Source organism: Hordeum vulgare, chromosome 7H (genome assembly GCF_904849725.1).
Source record: "Hordeum vulgare subsp. vulgare chromosome 7H, MorexV3_pseudomolecules_assembly, whole genome shotgun sequence".
Taxonomy (NCBI): Eukaryota; Viridiplantae; Streptophyta; class Magnoliopsida; order Poales; family Poaceae; genus Hordeum; species Hordeum vulgare.
In genome coordinates, this window is record NC_058524.1 from 4,106,301 (window position 1) to 4,117,424 (window position 11,124).

Here is an 11,124-nt window from a genome sequence, read left to right on the forward strand (position 1 = left end):
CAGTTGGGATGTAGCCCTACCACGCTCCATAGGAAGTTCATGCTGAAGTTGATAAGGAGGCATACAAACTGTGTGAAGCCAGCTTTGAAGGAAAAGAATAAGAAGGATAGGATGAAGTTTTGCTTATCGATGCTTGACGAGGCAACAACAACTACTGCAAGGCCTAAGTTCAAGACTATGCATAATGTTGTGCATATTGATGAGAAGTGGTTTAACATGACCAAGAAGAATAAAACATATTATCTCTTGGATGGGGAGGAAGAGCCTACAAGGCCTATACATGGTAGTTGTATTGGCAAGGTGATGTTCTTGACAGTCGTTGCGAGGCCAAGGTGGGATAGTGAAGGAAATGTGACCTTCTCTGGAAAAATTGGTATTTGGCCGTTTGTAAAAGAAGTTCCTGCTCAGAGGAAAAGTGAAAACAGGCCTAGAGGTACAATAGAGACAAAGTCGATAAAAGTCGATCGAAAAGTGATGAGAGAGTTCTTCATAGAGAAGGTCTTGCCAGCGATACAAGCTGTTTGGCCTGAAAGTGATGCTGCGCAGACCATCTATATACAACAAGATAATGCTAAGCCTCATATTTTGCCTGATGACATGGAATTTTTAGAAGCTGTTGCAAAAAGTGGACTTGACATCAGCATTATACAACAGCCTGCCAACAGTCCTGATCTGAATGTGCTTGATCTTGGGTTTTTCAACTCATTGCAATCCCTGACAGATTGTCTCAGCCCTAAAACACTACAAGACCTTATTAATGGAGTGTTGGAGGAATTTGAAGGCTATGAGGTTTACAACCTGAACAGAATTTTCCTAACTCTACAGACTTGCATGATAGAGATCCTAAACCATGCCGGGGCCAATGGGTATAATTTACCTCATGTGGACAAGGAAAGATTAGAGAGGCTTGGGAAACTACCTCAAAGACTTTCATGCCCGCAACAGGTTTATGCAAATGCCCTATACAACTTGGAGCTAATGGAGAGGGTTCGGTGATGCTAGTGATGCTCTTGTTGAGGCTCTGATGCTTGTGATGTGGCTTGTGTGGCTCTGAGATTGAGGCTCCGATGCTCTTGTTGAGGCTCCGATGCTTGTGACGTGGCTTGTGTGGCTCTGAGATTGAGGCTCCGATGATCCTGTTGAGGCTCCGATGCTTGTGATGTGGCTTGTGTGGCTCTGAGATTGAGGCTCCGATGCTTGTGATGTGGCTTGTGTGGCTCTGAGATTGAGGCTCCGATGCTTGTGATGTGGCTTGTGTGGCTCTGAGATTGAGGCTCCGATGCTTGTGATGTGGCTTGTGTGGCTCTAAGATTGAGGCTCCGATGCTTGTGACGTGGCTTGTGTGGCTCTGAGATTGAGGCTCCGATGCTTGTGATGTGGCTTGTGTGGCTCTGAGATTGAGGCTCCGATGATCCTGTTGAGGCTCTGATACGTATTTTACTCCACAGTCCATTTGTACTCCGCACTCCATTTGTATGAGTATATTTTACTCCGCACTCCATTTGTATGAGTATATTTTACTCCATTTGTATGATCATTTGTGTGGGGTATGAGTGTATTTTTATGGAGTAGGAGAGGAGAGGAGATGCGTGCATTGAAAGAAGAGTAGAGAATAGAATAGAGGGCACAAGGGGAGTACGTGCAAGTCCTACACTAAACCCTACACTAAATTATGGTAGAAACAGACCTATAAGTTGTCAAAACAGACCTACTCCTATAATTTTCTACCCCCAAAACTATGGGGGTAGAAACAGACCTATAAGTTGTCAAAACAGACCTACTGCAAGCAAAACAGACCTACTCCGGTCACAACTTTGGTCACAAGGGGAGTAGATCAAGTACTGGAGTATAATTTTCTACCCCCAAAACTATAAGAGCAAGAACTCCAAAGTTACCCCAAAATTAACAGCTAAGGCACACTCATTTAAGTACTCCAAAGTTAACAGCTCAGGCACACTAATTCAAGCACTCCAAAAATCAGTAGCTACTGGTGCTACTCCAAAAATGCATGCACTAAAAATTTACTCCATTTTAAGCACTCTTGATTGGAACAAAACATCAGCAAGTCCTCAAACTGAATCAAAGATGAAAACTTATGAATCAGATGATGATAGGGGGGGTCTAATTTCAGTACTACTCCAAACATGAACTACTCCTTGAGCAAAGATGACTGAAAGAGTACTGTACTTAAGAAGGTTAACTAAATTTCAGTACACAGGAGGGCGACTAGTACTTGACCTACAGGGCGACGACAAAGAAGAGACCAAGGCGAAGGGAATGTGCTCGTCATGCATCTGCTTTGCTCTGCAAGACCGCAGTTGCACGCCCCCGCCAGCCACCTGCACAACACATGGGGTCGGCATCTTCACGGGGACAGCCACCTGCACGACGCACGGGGTCGACGCTCCCTGGCGCTGGCGTCCAGCAGCAACGACGTCGGCATCGGGACGCAACTCGGCGGACACAGAGTACCCCTCTCTCCGCCTGTGGCGCGCGTGCCGTCGGTCCATCGACTCCATCGACGCCCATGCCGCTTGCGGGGCCGCTACCACGGTGGGCGCCGATGCCACCCCGCTCTCCGCCTTCCTGGGCTCTTCTCGACGCGTAGGTCGACCTGGCGTCCAGCCGGTCCCGGCGAGGCTTGGATGGCGGATCGACCCGCCGAAAGTAAAAATTGGATCTTGGAAGGGCCGGATCCATCCTTGAGCTCCTTGTTGGACGGCGACGGCGAAAGGTGCCGGAGAGGCGGCGACGACGCGAGAGGTAGAGGAGGCGACGACGGAGAGGTAGAGGGAGAGGCGGAGGCGAAGCGGGCGAGAGACGCCGGCGACGCGTGCGAGGGAGAGGCGGAGCGAGCGAGGGAGAGAGTGACAGGGGAAGTGGGGAGTGAGCAAGGGTGACCGACAGGGGAGGGTAATTTAGGAAAGAACATAAAATTTTGTACGTGACGAAATTTACATTAGAAACGTCCAGCGACAACTATTTCGGTACAGAGGGAGTATAATATATATATTATATAGGTCGGGTGGACAAAAAAATATCTATGCATATATATATTTACACATGGTATATTTATATCTAAACATGATGCGAAGGACAAAAAAATATAACTATGCCTACGGCAAAGCCATCGGCATAGATACGGCCACGGCCGGCGGTCGACACGGTGTGGATCGATGACGTGGCCGATATGCCGACGGCAGCCGTCCGCATAGCTGCTGGTCGGTGCGCCACGGATCGGTGACGTGGCGTTGCGTATCCATGCCAACGGCCAGACGTCTAGCCGTCGGCATAGATTCGACGACGTTAGCCCGGTCGCGTGAGGGGGTCGCCGGACCCACATCTATGCCGACAGCTTTTGTATGCCGACGATGGCTGTAGGCGTACTATTCTGTAGGCCGACGGTCTTTCTATGCCGACGCCGGCCGTCGGCGTAGATGTAGATATGCCTACAGCTTTTGTGTGCCGATGACTTTTTGCAAGCCGTCGACATAGCTCCAACTATGCCGACGGCTCCGACAAAAAGCCGTCGGCATAAAATAAGCCGTAGGCGTAGTAGGTTATTCTGGTAGTGGGTCGTCATAGTTGGAAATAGGCAGAGGTGGTGGTGGTTGCTTAACGGCATCTAGAGTGTGATTCACTTTCACCGGATGTATTGTTTCCTCCGGAGATGAACGTTTCGTTGCAAAATGGACCATATTTAAATTTATTCCCGATTGTTGTACTGCTCCTCTATTTGAATCTTTCTTCAAACTTGTGCAGCCGGTCTGTTTCCTCTTTCTTCTTGCAGCGCTGGCCTGCCGCAACGAGCGCAGGTAGGTGCATCCCGTTTCCTCGCTACGTGAATTGGGCCTGCCCAATTAGCACAGGATCCGTCTTCCTGTTTTGGGAGAGTTGAGACCGCAAGAGCTCTTTCCACACCTAAAACAAACAAAAAAACGAGAGAAATCCGGAAGGAATCCTAGCCGCCGTCCATCGGGATCGCGTTCAGATCCATCCATGGCGCTGCGCACGCTCGCTGCGAGGACGCGGAACTGCGCTCTCCGTCTGGCGGCGCCGGCGACGCGCGTCTCGCATGCGGCCGCCCCTCACCGATCCATCTACAGCACGCCGCCGGCGGTTCGTCCCTGTTATTTTATTTCTCGCCGTCCATGTGTATGATGCATGCTAGCGGTGGGCTTCCTCTATCCTTGTGTCACGCAGTTACAATTGTTTAGAGTAATTAATCTGGGTGGATTAGGCAGGGTGCATATCGTTTTCCAAACACCTAAGCTAAAGTAAGCTTTGTGACATGTTTGAATCAGTAGACTTTACGTGATCATATTCGTTTTTATTTGCAAGGCAATTGCTAGTTGGATTGGACTTGGTGTGGTCATCTCATATGCTTTGCTACTATATATATAACTGAATATGTACGTAGGGTCGCAAAGGATTCGATCCGGAAACAGCTAGCGACGAGGAGCTGATGCGTCAAGCACACTTGGCCGAGAAAGAGATTGGGGAATGTTTTAAGCGTGTGAGGTGAGGCTGGTAAGCATGATAGAAAGAGATTGGGAGTAGATACTGTGTGTGCACTTCCTCTTGGGAAGGAAGGTCCTTGTTGCTAATCAATCCTACTTGTCTTCCAGGCTGGAGAAGAAGAAGCTACCAAAAATTTGGCAGGATATGTTCGGAACCATGAAGCTATGGGTTTGCGCTGGCGCTGTGATAGAGCTCCTAGGACTGTCTGCTAACTACTACCACGGCGCTGCAGCTAAAGAACCCGACGAATGACCTGAGGTTCATGTTGCTCTCTGCGCTAGAATGACCTGAGGTTCACGTTGCTCTGTGTCCTTGCAGTCGTGCCCTTTGTTTATTTATTGCCTGATTTAGCAGATCTGCATTACATGTCTCATCGGCCGGCACTCTTGTCAGGATGCATCAATCCTCATTTTGTAGTATTATGTAAGCCCTATTTTGTGCCTTGATACCTCTACTTACTAGGTTTGTGGTTCATGGACAAACCTATATTAATATATCTATATAATCATACTGGGTTGGCCATTGTTTCCCTGTTGGTCGCTTGGTTGTTGCTGTGTTGATCGCTGTTGTGTACGCTCTACGATCGGTGTTGTTGATTCTGGATAATAGGTAATAAACCCCAGACGAGGAACCATATCAGGTAGTTCTGTACATGGTAAATTTATGAACCATTATAAAATCATTTGCATATGGTCCTTCAATTTATTATCTAACGCAGTACGGCAGTAGCAACCATATCAGGTAGTTTTGTAAAACATTCACAGTTGGCTGAGTAGATACCTCTGCTCCAAACATGTAAAATAGTTGATTGGTGGGAGTGGGAGTAGAGCCACGCTTCCACATATAAGAAACATTTGAAAGGAAAAACAAAGGCATGGATGACACATACTCAGCTGAAATGAGCGAGTTCACCTTGCACAATTGTAGTATATGAACCTTGGATATCTCTCTACCAAGGATATATAAGCGCATAACACAGCGTTACTTCTTGCCGAGCAAGCTTTTGCTTAGTTTTTATCAATGCGGGAATGGCTTAAACAGGAAGTCTACCATCACCCAAACGGGCATTCACACATTAATGTTTAGTTGTTTTACAAGAACAAGGATCTTATACATCTATAGGTATAGGAGTCAGTGATGTCGCAAATTAATACACTGAAAAAACTGCTGAAAACTAAAGGAAATTCAAATTTGACAAAAATATTGTGACATGTAAATTAATGCTTAATAATACCCTACTAACCAACTAGACTCTACTAAGAACAACTTTATTGAATAGCTTGAACAAACACATCAATGCACATAAATGCACCTCAACACTTGATAGAATATTTGTTTTTTTCTTGAAGACCGAGGAGGTTCAGGATTTGACAATATGCCAAACTTTAAAATCACAGTGTCTCAAGTTTCCTTGCAACCTGGACAGATAAGGTGAGAATAAATGGTTGGCCTAAACATCGAATTAGAGAGGCCATTCACAGACGCATGGCCATTTCTTTCCTTTGCTCTTTTACTTGCCATCGAGCACCTCATACACAACAACATCGTGTAGGTTCCTGCCCTTGAGCAGAGGAAGATTCAACTGTAAGTAGTACTACTATTGCGCCAAACTTCAAGGAATGCAGCATGCTCTGATATGTGTGAACATGCTTCTACCAATCTGGTGGCAGTCAGAGGCACTTTTTTGAAGAACCATCACAGGAAGAAACAAAAAACGAATGGAGTTCCTGTGGTGGGCAACATAGCAGAACTATGTGTTTATACTGTTATGAGAACCAGCAATCATATCTAGGATCTACTTCATAAAATATATGAACACTCCCGATCTTGTAAAAGCACAAAACAAAATAAATAAATATTCTAATGCTACATATTCCTTTCACCGAAATAATGTGATTGGTGAATTCCCATTGCAAGTACATGCCTAAACAAGTCCCAACAGTAGATGCATTCTCTAAGCAACCACAAAACTACTTTTTGTTGTCATTGTTGCTGAATCAGCTGCAATATGGGTACTAGAAAGATCATTATCTGAACATGCAAGTGAAAAGGCACAGAAAATTGTAAGTATTGAGAAAAAGTTCCCAATTCACTATTTCTGCAAGAAAGCATGAAATAGTAGATGCAAACCCAGATCTAAACCGATTTGAACACTACATTAGCACTCCTTACTTCATGGTATTGACATGGGCAATCTCGATGAACAAAAAAGGTATGTTCAGGGCACAATTAGATTAGATGATGCACTGGCCAGAACAGATCAGACATACTAAACAACCGAATCCCAATAAACTAAATCATGATAAGGAAAGACAACATGGGTGATGCGACAACAGTCTCATTCATCTCAATGAGTGATCATTTAGCATATATCTGGAGCTTGAACAACAAGCCGCTGGCAGAGCATTAGCATAGCGCTCAAACATGACAAAGGATGCAGGCTGAGTGGCTGACATAAAAAATAGTACATGAACTAGTTCTCTCATCACATATCATTCGGACAGACAGACCGACCCATTCTTCTGGCAAGCCATTAGAGTGCTTGTTCCATAATACTACTTGCGACAAATACCACAGAGCAGCCAATCCAATCCTCTAATGAGTCACTTTCAGGACAGCAGCAGCCAAGGGAATAGGCATGAGGTACTTGAATGACCAACTGAGACCTTTGTTTGCCCCCTCCAGGAACCGGATACTCCTCCTTCACACAAAAGGAAAAAAAAAAGGGGGGGGGGGGGGCATTTAGTATTAGGAACAATATCACACAAAACCATGAAACAGTAAATCACACTCCCTTACCTCATAGATCTCTCATGCTTCTTCACCCCTTCAAGCAACTCTAAATTTTCCTCATAAATTGTTTTAGCATCTTTTCTCCAATAGTAGCGAGGGCGTCCCTGATCAACAAATGCACCCATGAGGAAAACAAGAAGAAAGCATACTACTATGAAGTACTACATCTGTACCAAAATAAAAGACGTTTTGGTAGTTGAATCTGAACTGCAAAAAAGGTGTTATATTTTGGTAGAGATGGAGTAGTTTACAATATTACACGTCCACTCCAAGTGTGCATCTTTCAATTGTGACCAGCAGAGATTTCCTGGTAAATTAAGTCTGCCAAGCAAGACACTTCAATTCGTCGAATTTTACACCAAACTAGCTATCCATTTGAAATCTAGTGATTCATTCATGGAACCACAAATGTACCTACTGATCCAGCCAACTAAGCAAGAGAGGAACGATTCGTTCCCTGGTCATGGCGAACGCAAGCATCATACACAAGGACGGCGGGAAACAACAGGGAGGAAAGAGGGGACGGGAGAGACGAACCGCTGGCACGACGTTGAGGGGGCGAGCGGCGGCCGGCGGCGAGAAGCGCGCGGCCGGGGACGGCAGGCGGAGCGCAGAGCTCCGCGTCCTCGCGGCGATGGTGCGCAGCGCCATGGATGGTCTCGGCGCGATCTGGGGACGACGACGACGGCGGCCTCTCGATTTCTTCCCGACCTCAGCGCTTGCTTATAGCGCCCCCAAGGAAAGGTTGTTGGGCCGAAGCCCATTAGCGCTGTTCTAGCTGCTTCTCTCTTTGTGGATGTGGAAAAAGTACAAAGTTCAAAAAAAGTTCATGATTTTCGAAAAAATCACAAAGTAGAAAAATGTTCATGGATATGTGTACTTTTCCACGTTCTTGTAACAATTACAAACTCACATACCTTTTTTGATATCCACACTATTTTTAAATCCACATACTTTTTTAAGTTGACGTAATTTTTCAAGTTCGCATACTTTTTTCTTAAATCCGCCTACTTTTTCCAAGTTGGTGTATTGCTTTCAAGTCCGTGTATTTTTTCAAATTCATAAAATTTTGTGGAAAGTATGTAGATTTGAAAAAAAAACACGTGAACTTGAAAATGGTATGCGGACCTGAAAAAATAATCGAATTTGAAGAAAGTACACGAATTTGAATCAAAGCCGGGGAAAGTCAACATCAAAACCGGTCAAACCCGTGTCCAGGGACGAACCTTGCCTGGTTTTAGTTGTTGAGGGTGCAAGTTGTCCGGTTTGAAAATTGAGGAACCAAATCTAAACTCTGCCAAGAGTTGAGAGACGTAAAATATACTTTTCTCTTAGCAATTTATACAAGCGGCAACCAATGCGATGTTTTGCAAGAGGCGCCATGGAAAGAAAACCGTCGCGACGTTTGCCATGAAGGCAACTACCGGAGATTAGACAAGGGAAGATTATACCATTAAGTACATGTGCTTAATTAGTTGCAACACTATCACTAATCTACACTTGTCCATGCAAAATTATCATCTTTGATTAGAGGCTCCTCCAAAAACCCTATAGGAAAAAATGTGAAGAGTATAGTGTTTGATATGTTGTCAAAACTCCTTGAAATCCAATGAAAAACTATGAAGAAAATGATACAACATACACTGCTTTTGTGGGGCGTAACCCTCTCACTGATGCGCCACATTGGAACCCAGGTGTGGTGTTAAATGGGCAAGGGCTGGGTCGTCATCCCCAAGGTGGTGCGTCGTATCGTGATCTGGATACGGTGGCAAGTGAGAGAGGATCGGGTTGTCGCATCCTTAGTGATGCTCTACATCGGCACCCTAGTGTAGTAGAAAATGAGCAAGGGTCTTCGCATTTGACTCGAAGAGTGTGAAGGATAAGGAAGCTAGCCGAGCCTCAGAAGATCTCCTTAGGTAGCTGGAACATAGAGTTTCTGACACGTAAGCTTTGGGAGGTAGTTGGTACAACGGTGAGGAGAGGTGTTGATATTCTTTGCGTCCAAGAGACCAAATGGAGGGGACATAAGGCGAAGGAGGTGGAGGGTACCGGCTTCAAGATGTGGTACATGGGGATGATTGCAAACAAAAATGGAGTAGCCATCTTGATCAACAAGAGCCTCAAGTATGGAGTGCTAGATGTCAAGAGACATAAGGACCGGATTATCCTCGTGAAGCTGGTAGTTGGGGACTTAGTTCTCAATGTTATCAACACGTATGCTCCGCAAGTAGGCCACAGTGAGAACATCAAGAGGGAGTTCTGGGAAGGCCTGAAGGACATGGTTAGGAGTATACCGATTGACGGGAGGCTCTTCATAGGAGGAGATCTCAATGGCCATGTGGGCACATTTAACATAGGTTTTGAACGGGTTCATGGGGCTTTAGCTATGTGTAACATCCCGAGACCGACGCTCTAGAAGATTCCCCTTTTATTTTGTTGTCGTCTTGTGATTTATTTGGTAGTTGCATTCATCATCGCATCATTCGCATCATCCTCATTGCATCGGAAGTCCGTTGCCTCCAGTTTTCAAAACTTGCATCCAATAGTAGTTGCCGGTTCCCTTCGTTTTCCTCGTTGACCGTTTTGAGCCCAACCACACACGCACGCGCCCGCGACATCGTTAAAATCTTGTTTTTAAAAGTGTGTGGAAAATATTCTTGGATTGGGTCGAAACTTGGTGTGCGGTCTTGTTTTAATGTAGGTAGGCCGCCTGACAAATTTCGTCGCAATCGGAGTCCTTTCGATGTTCGAACGGTTGACCGTAGCGGCACCGTCTTCGATTTATCGTCAGACGTTTGTTGGTGTTTTAAAACTTGTGTCACAGGCTGTCATTTCCCTCTCGTCTCAGCCTACACCCCCTCTTCAGGCCTAACCTAACCTATCCTAACCCTAGGGCGCAACCGGAGCCGTCCGATCGAGATTGGAGGGTCCGAAAACGCCCCAAATAGCTAACCCTAGCCCTGTTTTCTATAAATAGGCAGCTAACCCTAATCCCTCCTCGAATTCCGTGCGTCCCCAACCAGCAGCCGCCATCTCCCACCACTTCTCTCCTCCCAGCCGCCAAGCCCGATCCGGCCCATAGCAGGCCCGCCCGAGCCCATCCAGAGCCCGAGCTAGCCCGACTGTGTCGCCGCCTAAGCTCCCGAGATGCTCCGCACGCCGCCACCCTCGCGTTTTCGCCGGAGATCACCGCATCGCCAGCCCCGTGTCGTCATGAGCCGATTCGAGGCCGAGCCGCCGCCCCGTCTCTTTCTTCCGCGCCCCTCTCTCCCTCATGCTTCTTCTTTATCTCTCTCTCTTCCCTATAGGTTCCAACCGCCATGGGAGCCGGAGCTCAGCGGAGCTGCTGCTCGCCGCCTCGCCTCGAACCCTTCGGGGATGGACAGGTCCGGAGCCGCCCCGTCCGGATCCGAAGCCTCACATGCGCCCTCGTCCCGCCTCGCTGGTCTTCCCCGAGCGCCGCCCTCGCCTCTGCTCTTGTGCGGGGGCACGAGGAGACGAGCGCCTACCATGATGTTGTGCTCCCTCCCGTCGCTCGTGGGCCAGGCCCATCCGACTGCATCCAACTCCGAGGCCCAGTGCCCCTCGGCCCGACCGACTGCCTTCACCACCCTTCGGCCTGTGTAACGCCCAAGATGCAGTCATATCCTTATTTTGGCACGAGGGCCTCGACGGGGATAGAAACACATCTCGTCGTTTCACAAGAATGGATAACGTTACAAGTACATGTACTGAAAAGATGAGTATAAGGAGTTGGCTTACACTCGCCACAAGCTACATCAGAGTCACATCAGTACAATACATACAATC

At 46.9% G+C, this 11,124-nt stretch overlaps 1 protein-coding gene across 1 annotated transcript; it reads right to left on the reverse strand.

Moving 5' to 3' along the window:
- Positions 1–6,843: 6,843 nt before the first annotated feature.
- Positions 6,844–8,004, reverse strand: LOC123411261. The gene is made up of 3 exons (XM_045104195.1): positions 7,852–8,004; positions 7,321–7,418; positions 6,844–7,222 (listed from the first exon to the last, which is right to left on the reverse strand). The coding sequence occupies exons 1-3, from the start codon at positions 7,963–7,965 to the stop codon at positions 7,117–7,119; spliced, it is 318 nt and encodes a 105-aa protein (XP_044960130.1). The 5' UTR covers positions 7,966–8,004; the 3' UTR covers positions 6,844–7,116.
- Between the last annotated feature and the right edge of the window lie 3,120 nt (positions 8,005–11,124).